The sequence below is a fragment of the Seriola dumerili genome, unplaced genomic scaffold, assembly GCF_002260705.1.
Source record: "Seriola dumerili isolate Sdu_G_001 unplaced genomic scaffold, Sdu_1.0 BDQW01000291.1, whole genome shotgun sequence".
NCBI lineage: Eukaryota > Metazoa > Chordata > Actinopteri > Carangiformes > Carangidae > Seriola > Seriola dumerili.
Window position 1 is genome coordinate 4,247,923 of NW_019174546.1, and position 17,345 is coordinate 4,265,267.

The following is a 17,345-nucleotide window of genomic DNA, read 5'->3' on the forward strand; positions in this document are numbered from 1 at the left end:
TGTATGCAATGCATGCAAAATTTGATAAAAAAATCTCATTCTGAACTAGTTCTCCTCCCCGAGCAGGAGCTGTTTGGAAAATAAAATTTGGTACACAAGCATCAGCTGGCAAAGACCATCAACAAACAACAATGTGCATCAGCAAGATCCAATTAAATTTTTCTATGAAAGCGAATACTTCTGTGCACTTGTAAGACATGCAGAATGCACAATGGAAGATTTTTTTTTTTTTTTTTTTGGAGGTTAGGACTGTAACAAATGTCCAGACCTGGCAGGAGGCTTATCTTTATCGATGTATGATCTGTCTGCTGTAGAATATCTTTGCGTTTTCTTTTTAGTATTCTAGTCCATTCTGCGCCATCACCAATCTGGCCCATACTGCCTTTCAAGCATTTCCTGTGGGACACATACTGTGTTCGCAAGGCCTCTCTCTCTCACACACTCTCCCTCTGTCTCTCTCTCTCCCTCTCTCTCTCTCTCACTCACTCACTCACTCACACACATACACACACATACACACACACACACACACACACACACACACACATTACACACATGCACATGCTGTGGTGACTGCAGAGGGAAGTGAGCTGTCTGCGGAGGGTTGGATTCTTGGTGCCGGTCCAAAAATGTGTCACTCGGGACACGCATGGCCTGCTGGAGGCAGGAATTCTGTCGCTAATGGGCCCCGCAGCCGTCGACACCACCTGGGGATATGGGAGACGGGATGGATGGATGGGGGAGGATCGAGGAGGGGGTGGGGGGGTGAGGGGAAGGAGGGAGAGAAGAGGGAGTGTATGCAGCATAATGTGTTGGTAACAAACAGGAGGATGTGGTGTGATATGGAAATTCAGTGAACTATCTATCTATCTATCTATCTATCTATCTATCTATCTATCTATCTGTAAGATGTCACACTTTTATTGCTCACTAAACTGTGAAAGCAGATTCTATCTTCTTTTTTTTTCTTTCTCTTTTTTTAATCTTTAGTTATAAAAAGAGAGTTTCCAGATTCTATTAGACATAAACCAAGTTGTTTGTGTTCAATATGTTCTTTGAACTTGTGGAATTAATGTATTTAGAAGGAAAAGTCAACATTTTTCCCTACCATGAAAGGCAGCTTATAAAAAATGTGAAGGCATAAACAGGCAGGGCAGGTGTTGACGATGCAAATGAAACGGATGACAGATGGTGAGCCTTGCGATTGCTCACTGTGCAGATAATGGATGGAGGTAATCAAATTCCTCTGAGGCTTTGGGACTTTCTTCAGAACTTTCCCATCAATTGCACCATCAAACGGTGCCATCGTCAAATACAGCCCCCCACCCTCTGTACCTCAAAAGAAGAGATACAAAGAAGTTACAAGATTTTATTTTCTGATAGACTTGGCCAAGTTGTGTAGCTAATGTGCAAAATACACTTTTCTGAGTCCACAGAGAGAGAGAGAGACACAGGATCTGCCTGGAAGGCACGATACGCATCCCTTCATGGCAAATCCAGGGGTTGTTAAAACAGGAGAGTGTGTGTGTGTGTGTGTGTGTGTGTGTGTGTGTGTGTGTGTGTGTGTGTGTATGTGTGTGTGTGTGTTTGTGTAGCTTAGCCAGGGATCAGACAACAAGTTTTAACTATAATGCGCCACAGCTATTATAGAGAGACAACAATCACATCAGCATGCCACCAAAACAAGTCTGCAGGGGAGAGAGTGCTGTTTCCATCCGTGCTGCAAACCCTCCTTTCATGTTCTATGATCGAAGCTTTTATAGATTTATTCACTTGAGCTGCGAGAGTTGCTGTTACTTCAAAAAGGAGGATCATGAAAACGAGCATCTGATGTGTATTTTTTCACTGGGGGGGTGGGAGTGTGGGGGGGGTGGTTGTGAAAATTTACCCATCAGTGTGGTGACAGCCATTTGATTTTCATAGGGCCCAGTTTGAAGGTCAGTTTAATGGTCCGTTTGTGTTTTGTATTCGTCTTGCTTCAGTGGAAGCTTCAAAACAAAAGACGGTCAGACAACACGATAAATGAGATTTTTTTTTTTTTTTTATGAGTAAAACATGCAATTAAAAGTGCAATAAGTCTCCCAGTAAACATGGGATTTATTTTATCGCACGACTTATTCTCTGAAGAATCTATCTATCTAAAGCATTTCTGGAGTAAATAATGTGCAAACTTGGCTTCAGTGTTATCTGTATGGAAGACAAACACTGTTGTGTCAGACAAGACTTAAAAATGCCAATTCTATGTTTGAAAAGCATTTTCCTGTCACAACACTCAAGAGTGGCATATTACTGCAACAATTCTCTTTCACACTTCCAGCTATGATAACAGCTTCAAGTGTCACACATATGTCTGCATAAAAAGCGTAGGAGAAAGTATCACAGAAGCAAAGGGAAGAAAGTATGCTGAATATCACAAGTTTTTATGTCAGGTGATGCTTTTTTTTTCAGTTTTTTTTTCCCTTGAATAAATGTGATAATTGCTCCTGCAAATTCTCAGGACAGTGCAACATATTGCTTATGTTAAGGGTGCAAAAGCATTTGCTTTGCATTCCTTTTTATGCTGGTAGGATAATATTACTGGTGCAGCAGTTTTTCTGACAGGTTGGTAAGTAACCTGCTGGGAAGTGTCTGTTTCTAACAGTGTTCAGTGGCGCCTAAAATGAAGGAAAAAAATCCATGACAAGAATGAGAAACACATTGTCAGAGAAATATCCTGCACAAGCTTCCATAAAATAAGTTTTCCCGCCGTTCCCTGCCCAACCAGATCAAGGGCACAGACAGCCAAGTGAGTGCAATTAACTTTTCCGAACTCATTTGGATAATCTCTCCCTCAGTTACCTCAGCTTGTGTGAAATTCCCAATTAACTATATCCCAGAAAAATCTCAAAACAACACCATGTGAAATTTCTTAATGAATTCCTTTGTCTCTGAATGCACAGATGAGGCATGAGAGAGGCACATGTACGGCGAGTGTATTAGTTAGGCGAGCCCATGTGATGGTGCCCGTTCACGGCTGACGGAGTGTTGGTATCCTCGGGCATGGCTGCCAAGCTGCCAGTCTGTGCCGTCACACCTTGCTGCCTTTAAAGATTGCCCTGCAGAGACGGGGAGGGGGTATGGAGGGCCTCACGTTTTTTAACAACGCACAGTCTGGCAACCCAGGAGGGTTTACGACTCAGGATCGGTGCCAAGAACTGCCCACCAGAGAGATGGGGGAAGAGGGGAGAGGGGGATGCGAGGAGATATGGGTGTAGATCACAACACACACACACACACACACACACACACACACACACACACACACACACACACACACAAACACACTAAGTCAGGTCTCTATCAGTCACATTCACACACGGTATGTGTGTATGAATATGTGCATTATGAATGTTTCCTGTATATTAGTGTGTGTGTGTGTGTGTGTGTGTGTGTGTGTGTGTGTGTGTGTGTGTGTGTGTGTGTGTTTGTGTGTGTGTGTAAGGAGAGGTAGCTGGGTCTAATATTGGAGTGTATATGCAACAAAACAGTATGTCAGATCAATTCATCAAGCTTTCTCTGTGACATGTTAAGGGAAAGAGGATAGTGTGTGCACATACGATGTACCCCGAGCATCATCCACACACACACACACACATTGCCTTTTCTCAGTAATCCACACAAATGGCAGTGGATGGCAGAATGTAAATGAGCTGGTTATTACACAGCAACGTTCATCAAGCTGAGCTGGAAAGACTTCAATGGCCCTGATGAATATGCATGCAAATTTGTTAATTAAGTTAATTATTCTGCTGAAAATTCATTTGTCTTCCCAAGGACATTTCTGCGATGATTTTAACATGTTTCCACCATTAGTCATGCACGGTGCTATTGAAAATCACTTCTGTTCACCTTTTGGAAAGTTGCGGCCAAAAAGGGGGATAGAACACCTACAAATGAGGAGGAGGAGGAGGAGGGTCGAGGCAGGTAGAGGACCACATATCAGGGGCGTGGAGTGTGGTCGGAGGTAGACGGCAGCTGGTGCAGCCCGAGGATAAGGAAGGGTAAGCCAAAAAGCACGGTCTGTAGGATATTAGCTCAGTGGGTAGAGCATTGACGAGTTAGTGCCAGGTCTGGAGGTCCAGTTCTCACTGGGATGATCCAAGCTAAAACTGCTTTCATTCATAGTAATGCAAAGCACTTTGGACTAAAGCTTATGTTATGTTATGTTATGTTACTTTATGTCTTATGTTATGCCTTTACTTATGTCTTATGTCTTATATCTTCTCTTATTCACAACATTATGTCCTGTAATGTACTTTAATGTGCTTTTATGATATGTTATGTTATCCTAATCAGATGTGGACAGTATAACATCTGGGTCCTGTTCTTTGGCTCAACAAATTCAAGCTAAAATGTTGTTACCAGGCTAAAATGATCCTATTGATTCTCACCCAACTCATTTGGGTCCTCAAACAAATTGAAAGGATTGATTTGTTTATCATCTCCCAATTTCAGATTTCAGTGATATGAAGTAGGCATGAAGCTAAGACTCCAAACATGGGGCGATACATTCATGGACATAAGTCTGATGTCATCATTATTTCAGCATTTTCATTGGCTGCTATTATAGTTTATATTCCGCAGTGTTTCAACTCTTTCTATATTTGCTGTTACATAAACAGTTTTTTTTCCAAGTGAATGTTATCAGACCATGCCTGATGATGATGCTGTGTGTTCAATTAACCAAATTATACAATACAACAGGCAAAAGTTAAGTAAATGTTCATATGGTACAAGTGAATTATATTGCTCATCAGTCGTTTACAAGTCTATTCCAATCTTGATTTATTGTTTCAGTCCAGATACAGTAAGTCTGTGCAAGTACATTTGTACTTGCACAGACTTAGTGCTCAAAGTGCTCAAATGTCAAATTTCCATTTTAATAACATAGTTAAATGCTGAGTTTTCTTCAATTTTTAACAGTAATAAAGTTTATTTTATTTTGTTGTGTATCTTATCGTGTACAGGTAGGTATTTTTGTGATAATTTAATTATACAATTTACATGATTTCTAAATCTATCTAAAATCATAATTATATGAACATTTTTTATTATACCTTGAAGAAATAATTTATATTTACACATCTGCATTTTTCCCCACATAAATTTCAGGTATGTTCCCGCTCTTTTTGCTTTGTTATGTTATGTTGCCTCCAGGTCTTTGTCCATAGTCCTTCTCCAATCAAGTGCCACAAAGTAACCAAAGAAATATCCATGAAATACTTGTACGTGAGCAACTTTAAAAAAAAAGTGAAAAATCGCAAAGTAAGAGAAGCTGAAAAAAGTTAAGATACAAACAAGCCAGATGGGGAAAAATTGAGAGAGAAACATCAGGACGCACTGTTTGATATATCAAATGGCCAGTCTTACAAGAGGCAGCTAAGCCTTTGCAGTAGGCCTAGTCTGAATATCCAGATGTTTGATTTGTTAATTAAGTCTCCATGGTAGTTAATCACTGTGTTTTTCTATCAGACAACAGCAGGTAAGTAGAGGAGGGTGACCCCGAAATATAGAGATGTGATGGTGTGGGATATGAGGAGACAAGTTGCATTTGTTCTTTGTGTATCGTTTGTCTTTAAAAACATAATAGCAGCCAAAAAAAAGTTGTTCAGTGAACAGCAGAAAAGATGAAACCGCATTAAAGAGAGACAGAGTCAAGTTCTTTTGAAGGGACTAATAATCTTTTCGTCACTTCATTAGATTGTACATTTCTGTCTTAATTCTTTCTATTGAAAGTGCATCAGATTGTAATCAATAATGTGGCCCAGTAATCATGAAACAAGCATCATTATGCCAATACCCATCTCCCCTCTAGTGGAGAAATTGAGCATTGCAGTGGCAAAATAGAGGCCAAGGTGCAGCATGAGAGATGGGTTATCCATTTAAGTCCATCAAATGTTCATTTTTTAAGAATGGATCCTAAAACATGTCACCCTCCTGGATGTGTGATTGAGCAAAACAAAGATGTGTGTGTGCGCGCGCATTAATGTGTATAGTAAGTGTGTGTCAAGCAGTGGATCTAATCCTTTTTTAAAACATTTTATTCCCGTGACAAATTCGATCAGGATGAGGTGCATTAGTGAAATGTCATACATGCCAGTGTATGACATACAAGGATTAAGTCATCTATATTTGTTCACTACAGCAGTTGTTTGTAATGATAAGGCTGACAGACTTAATCGATTTGCCTGCATTTCCCTGACAGTCCAGATTAACAAGCAATAAGACACACACATTTACACATTTGCAAGGCATCAATTAAATTCACATATGGTTGGAGTAATTATCGTTATAGATAACTGGAATTGAAGGAGAGATATCAATGTGAAAGAGGATGGTGAGTTGCCCTGGAGAAAAGAAGAGCAGGGAGTGAATGTTGGGGCCAGGGAGGGCTAGTAGCAGAGACTACATAAGAAAACAACAACAGCTGTTTAGCTTGTGGCTAAAAACAGGATTGAACAACAACATCATTTGCTAAGAAAATGATCTGGGAAAAGAGATTGTACTGACTCGAAGAAATGGGATGCCTTAGATTGTCTTTTCTGCTGGGGCTCTGTAGACTGGATTTTTTTTTTTCTAATTTGGTCTTCTCTCTATGGTCTTTGATGTTATTAATTCATATAATAAACTTACTGCATTTTGTTTTCCAGGCATACTGAAAACCCAGAATCAAAAGCGGATTTTTCCCTTCAGTTGATGTTCCACAACAAAGAAATTATGGGATCTCACAGAGGTTTGACCACTTCCCTATGTGAGAGAGCTGATACGTCTTAAGCTATGCTGTACAATGAGGAACCTTATGCAGGATTGTGGCATTAACCACATCTCATACATGCAATGCATGTTTGAATCTTTTCTGGGATTTTGTGTTTAGTGTCCACATGAAGACACATTACAAGACTAAATAAGGGTCATTCCTATTGCTGACTTGTACACACAATGTTATAGCTACAGCACCTTCTCTTTTTTTTTTTTGCCGCTATTGCACACACACACTGATAATATTCGGCACAAAACACTTTTCCCGGTGCCTGCCAGAGAATGTGTGAGCACACCCGTGACTGCTCTGCCCTTGACTTGTATCCATTCATCCAAGCATGCTGGATGGTTTAGTTAATTAAGTTTTTTTTTTTTGCCGCTATTGCACACACACACTGATAATATTCGGCACAAAACACTTTTCCCGGTGCCTGCCAGAGAATGTGTGAGCACACCCGTGACTGCTCTGCCCTTGACTTGTATCCATTCATCCAAGCATGCTGGATGGTTTAGTTAATTAAGCTTAATCTACCCCCAGAGACAGATATGAGTGCTGTTACAGTGGCCCACTGAGCTGTCCCTGTACACTCTTCCCTGGACCCCCCATGGAGCCATCAGGGCCGCACTATTCAACCATGTTCAAGTCTATCGACAGGGCTCTGGAGAAACACATTACATGTAATAGAGTTCACAGATTTTGGACCAGAGAAAAATGGGAAATGGTTCTTGCAATATTTTAATTACTGAAATAATGCAGCATAGTGTTGGAATTTCTGGCGTACAAGAAAAGCATCCAAAAGTACTTCAGTGTTGAGTTAGACATATTTGAATCATACTTGGCTGATTTTAATCATAAACACACAGGCTGTTCTGTTATATTTTATTGATCCTGCAGCTGAGAGCCAATTTGTTTATTCAGTGTCACAGGCAAGGTCAGCCTAACATATTGCCAAGGCTGATATGTAAAAGAAAGAAGAGGAAGAAATAAATTAACAAGATTCAGAATTGCTTTATTTGCAGTTACAGTGGGTCCATGTGGGAACATTGCCTGGCTAATTGGTGCTTGCACATATGAAGATAGAGACTAAACAGATGTGGACAGAAATATAACATCTGATGTGCAGGTAATAATGTTTGACATACAGCTTGTAAGTGGAAAAAAATTCCGGAGAATAGAGCTATTTCCCTTTATGAAAGGCCTAATCTGAAATTTTTGCCTAAAATTTGAGATATATTCGCACAAATCACTGAATGGTTTTAGTTTCAGATGAACAATAAGAAATTTGTTTGCAATTCATGATTCAAAATCATAGCATGAAACATTAATAATAAGTATGTCTAATATGTTTGTGTATAAAATAAAACCTCAATCATTTTGGGGTTTTAACTAATTTTGACTTGGATTACAGATTGTGCCTTTAAAATATCTCATTTTTATTACATGCGTGACAAAAAAAGGGCAGAGCTGTCTTTCTTACAATACACTTTCACTTTTCATTTTTCAAGTTAAAATGTCACTATTGTAAAGGGCTACCATGGCCTTTAGTGCACATTACATCAAAGCTATTGCATCAGAAATTATAATATTGACATCAAAGCACAAGAGTAAAATAAACATTAAGCAATATAACCATAAATCACATAATTTCATTATTAGGATTGTTTTAAAATTGACATGAAGTGACACATATTTGTTGCCATCTTGTGGGTTGATTTGTTAAGTACAGTTAAATCATAATAACAATGTGTTGATCGAGTAGAGTTGAGAATTTCAACTGAGAACATACTGTACATTTGTTTCCATACAAATGGAGCTATGCTGATGGTTTTCTTCATCATTTGAAACAATGTTAGATAACATTTTCCTAAATACCTTATTTGTCTTCTTCTTTCTTACAAACCTATTATCTACTGCAATAACCATTAAATATCACCTTTGCTAATTCCTGTTTTTCACAATGTGTCTGTTGGAACATGAGAAACCTGGTTATTCCTGTTTATCCTTACATAAAATCTAGGTTTCTGATCATCTGATTTCACACCATGTTCTGTAGCCTTCTAATTCAATACTCCAGGTAGCATATCCAGGTTTCTGAAACCAGGACATGTGCAACAGAAACATTAGTGCGCATGTAAACACACTAGTTTATGTAGACTTCAAGCTTTTTTAAGACCCCCTCTTCTCCTTTTAAAATGATTCAGTTGAAATATTGAAAGTCAGCCAATGACAGTGTTTTCAACAAACACATTATCTAGGTTAGCCAGTCAGCTAATCTATAACAATCTTCCATTAAATGATGGTTTAGAGACAGTAAATCTATCTAGGAGAGAGAGTACCTATAATAACTTGAACGAGCCCATGGGTCGTTTGTGCAGCCGGTTATCATGAACAGTTATGTTTTGTGTTTAGGCGACATCTAGCGGCCGTGTTAATTATGACAAGAGCAAAGGGAAAACTGCAGTGACGTAATATATGCAGCAATAAAGTCCGTGTTAAGAGATGGGTGGATGGATGAGTCAACAAAACTGAAGAATATGAGTTTATATTGTTTCTATTATCCATGACCATTCGACGTTGTTATTAATGTAACCATGACAACAAATATCGCCTCTAATGTTGAGAAAGTAGCTATTTTATCCAAAATCACGATCTTTCCCTTACTTCTTCTTGTGCCTAAATCTAACCAAGCCACGCCCGTTATCATAGTAAAAGTTGGTACGCCGCTGTAGGTACATTCCCTTATTTCCCGTTTACTATAACCATGACAACCAATTGTTGCAGTATGCTTGTCGCCGTAGAGTCGCTCTTATGGGTTTTATCAGAGGGTGGAAAAAAACGACCTATATGTTTTTTCGGGTTGGAGGACTTGTTGAAGAAATTCAAGTGTAAAATCTGGTACAGATATGATTGCAAAATGCCATGTGCGAACAGAAAGCTTGACAGCCAGGGCTTAGCAAACGGACATGATTGAGGTTTGTGAGAAATTACACCCTATAAAATGCAGTTATGATTAAGTATGGTTTATTAAAATTGCCACATTGTAAAATGTATGTAGAGAAATAGAAATGGCTGTTGCTCACACAGAGGTGTCATTTAGAGGCATGACGTCCTGACCCCTATCTCTTCTTTGGGGTGAAGTGTCACATGCATGCATGCAGAGATACCTCCTAAACCTTTGTCCATATATATGGAATAGGTTCAAACAGCAGTGAAAATCAGGCAGTGTGATAATGATGTACACCAGATAGTGTGGTATCAGTGAAACTGGGTTTCCCGAATGCACCAAGAAATGCAGGTGCTCTATAATGAGTACAATATTGTATGGTGCCAAACAAAGGAATAAACCAGCAGTAATCCCTAGAATCAATCTTGAAGCCTGGTGTTGTCTGTTTATCCTACACTGTTTGGTAGCTCTGTAGGCGTAGCAGAATGTAATGATAATGAAGGGTATTAGAAAGAAAAGGCCAGAATGCACAGAGATGTAAAAGATCACCAGAGAATGTGAGTGAGGATAATATGAACACCATATAGGATCAGATCCGCTATGTTCTACCACAAAATTCATTGATAACCCAATGCTTACAGCAGCACATATCAGCCATATCATAATACTAGCCACGAGCAGGAACTTTTTGGAGGCTTGTGCAGTCAGACATGAAGCATGGTCCACAGCAACATAATGATACAACGTCATGACAGTGATGATCACCACGCAGCTGTGCTTCCCCAGAAAAGTAACCCCTCCAATGATTTCACAGGCCAAGTTCCCAAAGACCCAGCCATGGAGTAGACTGTAGGCCCAAAAAGGCAGAGTCACAGTGAAGCAAAGGGCAGAAACTGTGAGTTACAGAAGCAAGATGTCAGGTGTGGTCTTCCAGCATCGTTCCCTCAGAAGGACCCCCAGGAGAAAGCTGTTTCCAGGCATGCTGATGCAGAAGATGAGGATGTAGCACACAGCGCAGAAGAGGGTCATGTGCATCTCAGCCTGTTCCTCTGCCAAGCTGTCGTCACTTAACGTGTAGTAGTCGTAGTGGACACTGTCTTTGGAGTCATTGCTGAAGTCCATTTTTTCCTTGTTGGTGACTTGTGATAAACTGACAATAGATCTGATGAAGAAATGATTCATTACTGCAGAACTTTTAACCAGTTGTCAAAAAATTGGGAACACCTCTACTGTAACAGTCCAATAATAAACCCCACCATCATGAGGATTATGTGTTATGTTGTGTTCTTGTTGAAACAGCTTTAGAGAGGTGTTGATTCAAGTATATTGTCATTTTGGAATCTGTAACTGCTGTGATATTATTGAATTGTATTGATTGATTTATATCATGGAGGGTAAGCTAAATAACAGCTTCGTATATAGCAATGCAGTTCAGCACCACCACAAACTACATCCTCGATTATGATCATACAGTTGAATCAACACTTCTTTAAAACAGTTTCAACAAAACCTGAACATTATATCAGCTGTTGTATAAAACATTTATTGAATTCAGAGGATATTAACTGAAACTTGAAATATTGAATTAACAAGTGAAAATGGTTCAGATCAGCAAATAAAATGCATGCCAGTGTATTCTTTTTCAGCTTGGATGACAATGTCCCTCCCTAATGTTTGTCAATGAAGGTTAAATACATGCACACATACAAGGTTTGTCTATTTAGCATATTCAATTTCATCTCATAATTCTCAAGACAAGCATGAACATGAATAAATATGCAGTAGAATAATTCAAAGAGATAAAATGCCAAATAACCTTTACCTTTAGTGTGCACTCAGTGTCACTCCAGGAAGTGGCTCAGTAAGTGTAAAATCTATGTCTGAGCAATGTGATACCGCAAGACAGTTTCACTTATGTTCTCAGACTTGGCACTGAGAAAAGTACTTGCCCAGCATAACTTACTTACTGTGACAATGTCACAACATTTAGTTGTTAAAAACAGAAGTGAAAACAGCTAAGCTGGATTCCAACTAAATTTTATTTAGATATATTACAGTAAAAGCAGAGCAATGTTCATTCAAAAAGGCTGGGAAAGTGCAGAAGTGAAAATATTTCCCACACATTATCATACATAATTACATGATATTTTTTTAAGGAAAAAACTTTTATATATTAAATAGATACAAACTTATTAAAATTGATACAAACTAAGTTCCACAAAAGCATTTGGACCAATGATTCATTTTAAAAGCGAATGTCTATTTGGAGTGCAGTTCCAATATAACAGCAGAGTTCTGTAACATAGTAGTTGTATTCTGAATAGTGCTCTGGCCGATGCCTCTCTCCCTGTTCTTCCTCCAGTCTTTCTCACAGGGTAAAAGATGCAACAGATGTTTTCGTAGCTTTTGTGAGAGCATGTACAGCAGAGGATTCATACAGCAGTGACAATAAGCGAGTATCTGACAAATATGATCGACGATGGACAAGCGTTCAATTGCATCGCAGCCTTTGGGTTCATACAAAGACTTGATGAAAAGGACAACATTGTAAGGTCCCCAGCAGATGAAGAAGGCTGCAACAATACACAATACCACCACTACAGTCCTGTGCCTTTTCCTGTTTGAAGACTTCAGAACTGTCTTGAGGATGGCAGTGTAGCAGAAAACAATGATGAGCAATGGGGCGAAGAAAAGCAGTGACACTTGGAGATAATGTCCCACATTGGCATCATAGTGAGAGGGGTGCTCACATGTGGTAAAATTATCCCAGTCGGTTTCTGCCTTTACATTAACAGCATCACTCAGGGATGCAGCAATGCTGATGATCCAGGCAGCTGCACAGACACCCTTTGCCCACCTTTGCCTCTTCGCAGAGTTGCATGGCCAGTTTTGCAGCACCACCGTTATGAAACGATCCACAGTCATGGCAGTCAGTAGAATGACACTGCTGTACAAACCAACAAAGTACGCCGCTATCATGAATTTGCAGCAAAGGTCCCCAAAGACCCAGTGGTGCAGGAAATATGTTGCCCAGAATGGAAGTGTGAAGGTGAAGACCAGATCAGAGCAAGCCAGGTTCAGGACGAATATATTAGTCACATTTTTCAGGTTCTCGTAAGCAACAAGAACACATAAGAGGACACCGTTGCCTGCAATGCTGAAGATGAAGACCAAAATGAAGAAAGCACCGCTGATGGTCGCAAAGTCAAATATCTCATCACAAAAATATACCACATCAGCACTGTTGCTCATCCCTGTGTTGTTCATTGCAGAGTTGTTCACCATTGTAGATTTTTCTAGAAAAACATGAGCACAAAACTGAAATTGGCAAAATGTAACTAACACTGAGTAGATTTCTATGACCCCTTCAGTAGTTTGTGATTTCAAAAAAAGTAATTCCTTGTAGAATATCTCAAATATGGAGTGTATTCATTAGGCACCGAGCAACTTACCGTGAGCGTCAGCTGGCATGTCTTGTGTCAAACTGTCAAGGAAACGTAATAACAGCAGACTTGCAATTCCTCTTTTTGTTTCACATTAAGTCAGAGATGCTACTTCAGTATTTCATTCTGAGTAAGAATATTCTCTGAATTCATGCACAGTGGACGTCATGGAACCAGCAGTGAGGGTTGTTGAGGTTTCAAAACGGAATTGAATTTAAAGTGAGTGATTTTTATTTTATTGCAAAGCGTTAACATAATGTTGATGATGATGACATGTGAAAATAAACACTTTAACAAATAAATGACAAATAATCACATATGACTCCAGAAAATGAAGGTGAAAATTTTAAATAGTCTAAGTGATCCAAATGTTTGATATGAACACAGAAAGTAAAATGCAAATGTTACGCAAAGGGAATCACATACAGTCACACACAGTTATATTATCTCTTATGCCATGTACAATCAGTTTATCAGCATGCATCTGAAATCACAGGTACAGAGTACAAAGTACAAAGTAGAAAATGACACAAAAGGAAAATTAAAGATGAAAAACTGTACATTACACAGTATATCACAGCTGTCAAATAAAAAGCTTTACCTCTCTTACTTTTTATAGACACAGCACTTTATTGGGTACACATTTCTAATACAGCCTAGCCCCCTCCCCCAGACACCCAGCACTGGCCTGAAGCATGAGCAAACCAAGTGCCTTGGTTAGGACCCACATGGCCACCAGAGGGCCTTCCAGAGCTCTTGAAATGCCCTACAAGAGAGCTTGATTTTATATGAATCATAATTATTACAAAAATGCAATATTATGCTAAGATGCTGGCTAGCTAATACTACTGGTTTAATAATTTCCTGCTGCCTTTAACAGAGCAACACAGCTACACCCAAGTTACAGTAGGTGTGCGAATGATTAAGCATGGATATTAGTAAATATTATTGGCAGCGCTGAGGCATTGGTGGCCCCCCCAAATCAAATTCTGCTGAGGGGCCCCATTAAAAGCTTAGATCGGCCCTGAGTGTCTGGTTAGGTCATTGACGTACATTGAAGTCACTGTCATGTTCATGAAACTAGTGTGAGATGACGTATGCTCTGTGACGTATCTTGTTATCCAGGTGGAAGAAGCCATGTGAAGAAGGTAGTCATGAAGGGATCCATGTGGTCGGCAACAATAATCAGGTGGGCTGTGGCATTTAAACCATGCTCAGTGGGTATTAAAGGGTCTTGTGTGTGCTAGGAAAAAAAACACTCCCCACACAATTACACCACCACCAACACCACAAGCAGCAGCAGCCTGGACTGGTGACACAAGGCAGGTTGAGTTCATGGATTCATGCTGTTGACGCCTAATTCGGACCCTACCATCTGCGTGTCTCAGCAGAAATCAAGAGATGTGTTGCGTGTTCAGAGATGCATTGCACTGTGTGGTTATTTGAGTTTATCCCCTTCCTCTCTCCACTCTATGTAAATTCTACCAACAGACACATTGAATAAACAATTATATTCACTAATTTATTTATTTTTTAAAAGTAACCATCCTTATCTAGACCTATATGAACCACACAAGATGCTGTTACAAGCCTGGATTTTTAATTATATGCGTTTGAATGAGGTCTACACCGAGAACTGCATCAACTACATCGAGAACTCTTCCCCACTTGTTAGTGATGTGATTGTTAGTCGGTTTTGTCTCCTGCGGAGGCTGTTTCTGTCGTTGCCCCAGCTCTTCAGCATTTTCTTCAAGTGGTTTTTGAATTTAACCCCGGCAAATACATAAAACACAGGGTTGAGGCAGCAGTGTGAAAAGGCAAATATTCGGCTCACATAAAAAGCGTATTCCAGTTGTTTGCGTGTCTCACATTCTGAGGCCACAACTTCTGACTTAGCAGGTTCTTTGTGCCAGAGATACATTGACTGTAAAAATATAACTATATTGTAGGGTACCCATCCCACAAAGAAAATAACCATGAGAGTAAAAATGAGTTTTAAAGTTTTGTTCTTTCTTCTTTGGGCAGTAGGACGCAGCAACCTGCATATGATCTGAGAGTAGCAAAAAATGAATACCACTGAACTCATGACAAAGAGAATATTTTGCAGGTAGGTTCCCCATAAGCTCTCGTAAGAACTCCCATATACACAGTATTTCTCTTCCAGGATGCCAGTGAAGACGAAGGCTGGAACGGCAATCAAGATACTTGCTGCCCAAATGATCACAGATGCCAGGACACTGTAGCAGCCTGTGGTAGACACAATATTAGACAGAGGTTTCATGACAGCTATATAACGATGAGTGGTCATCAGGATGAGGAGGATACCACTGCTGTAGAAGCCAACAGAGAAGACAAAGGTGACTATTTTGCATGCAGGCTCCCCTAAAGTCCATCCGTACATGTGGTAGTAGGCCCAGAAGGGCAGGCCTGCCGTGAAGAGGAGATCAGATATAGCCAGGTTCAGGATGAATGTGTTGGTCAGGGATTTGAGATTCTCATACTTGACCAGGATCACAATGACCAGGATGTTGCCGAACAGACTCAGGATCACCACAATGAAGAAGAAAACTGGAGTGAAAATTGCTCCAAACTCTGTGGCGCCTGTACTGTCACACGCTTCATTTTCATAGTATTCGTCATAAATGGTCATAGGAGCAGTAGTATCTCTGAGCATTGAATCTGCAGTTGTAGCCATTTTCCTTCAGAAGTAGGAGAAAATGTAAAAAAAAAGAAAAGAAAAAAAGGGGTAAATATTACAAAGACTGAGTAGCAGATAAGATGATTGAATTGTCAAAACTGGTTTTACAGCCATATATAGCGACAAAGGAGGAGGTCAGGTGATGTGAGGTGGACAGATGGTTCCTTAGCTTTATGTTAATTATTGTAACCATGATGTCGAAGGTTCTCTCACCTTAATACAGTTTCTATTTTAGTGCAAACCATGGTCTTTTTTTGTGTCAAAAACCCAACCATTACATTAACAATAGCTTTGTCACATAATAAAACAGTTTAAAATCAGCTTGATGTGTCAATTGCACAAAAAGCCACTATTTGTAATGAAAGAAAATATGAACCAGCAAAGATTCTAAACAATACTTATATTCTTCATGTTAATAATCTTAAAATATGCCCAGTTCAATATTAAATTGAATAATTTTGATATAATAATATTTATACAGACATGTTTGTATGTTATAGCCTACATGGTTCAAAAACAGGGCCTGCCAGGGACTGTGGGGATATACTTTAGAGCCAAGTGAAATAATAAATAATAATAAGTGTTACAACTTTGAAGAAAAGTTGTGTATTCATATTGGATGCACAACTTTCTCCAATGCACAATTTAAAGAGTGGTTTTCAGGGCCTTTGAACATTTGAATAACAATAATCACTTTCCATAAAAAGTGTTCCATTACAAAATCAACTGTTTTTAAAACCAAAACTATTTGAATGGCTACCTTTGACTGACTGGGCAAAATGAACAAACATGTCTCTACCTGTTTGGTCACTATATTCACATTGCTAATTTATAGTCGAAAAAAACTGACAAAACGCATCTGCAAATTATTTACACAGAGTACAAAACAATGTATTACTGCATTAAGTTCAGTATTGTCAAATTCAACCTCCTGAGACCTCCACTACAACAATGAGAAATGTGGAAACATACTGTACCTCCACAAAGTCATGCACACACCTGAGTCCCTGATGCAAATACCAGTGAAAACTAGGTGGACAAGGAATTGTTCCTTAAGTTTTGACCACAAAGATGAACAGAAATCTCCCACCTACATTTCAACCTTGCATGTGACATGAAATGTTCCCCTTAACCATTTATTCTTGTTTTTGGAGCCCATTAGGCTTTGGAAGTAATAGGAATTTCATTTTCACAATTACAAAAACATACACATTTCCAGTTGACTCAAACAACAACAGTGCAGTTTTTGTCACTATAAGAAAACAAACAACTTAACTTGAGGATAATTTTGCTGTCTGCTCAGGCTGGACTATCTCACAATATTTATAAAAAAAATGTATTGCTTGAACAACATAATCCAGTATTTTTCATAAATAATTGATCTCTTTTGTATATCTCTTTTGTATATATACCAGCTCGTCAATATATATATATATATATATATATATATATATATAGAGA

General features: G+C 39.1%; 2 protein-coding genes across 2 annotated transcripts; both read right to left on the reverse strand.

Annotated features, from left to right (window-relative positions):
- Positions 1-11,764: 11,764 nt before the first annotated feature.
- Positions 11,765-13,235, reverse strand: LOC111231238 (chemokine XC receptor 1-like). Its single transcript, XM_022758278.1, has 2 exons — positions 13,196-13,235; positions 11,765-13,039 (listed from the first exon to the last, which is right to left on the reverse strand). Exons 1-2 carry the CDS (start codon positions 13,212-13,214, stop codon positions 12,003-12,005), a joined length of 1,056 nt encoding a protein of 351 aa, XP_022613999.1. The 5' UTR covers positions 13,215-13,235; the 3' UTR covers positions 11,765-12,002.
- A 203-nt stretch (positions 13,236-13,438) lies between these two features.
- Positions 13,439-16,924, reverse strand: LOC111231070 (chemokine XC receptor 1-like). The gene is made up of 2 exons (XM_022758047.1): positions 16,862-16,924; positions 13,439-15,885 (listed from the first exon to the last, which is right to left on the reverse strand). The coding sequence occupies exons 1-2, from the start codon at positions 16,873-16,875 to the stop codon at positions 14,832-14,834; spliced, it is 1,068 nt and encodes a 355-aa protein (XP_022613768.1). The 5' UTR covers positions 16,876-16,924; the 3' UTR covers positions 13,439-14,831.
- Between the last annotated feature and the right edge of the window lie 421 nt (positions 16,925-17,345).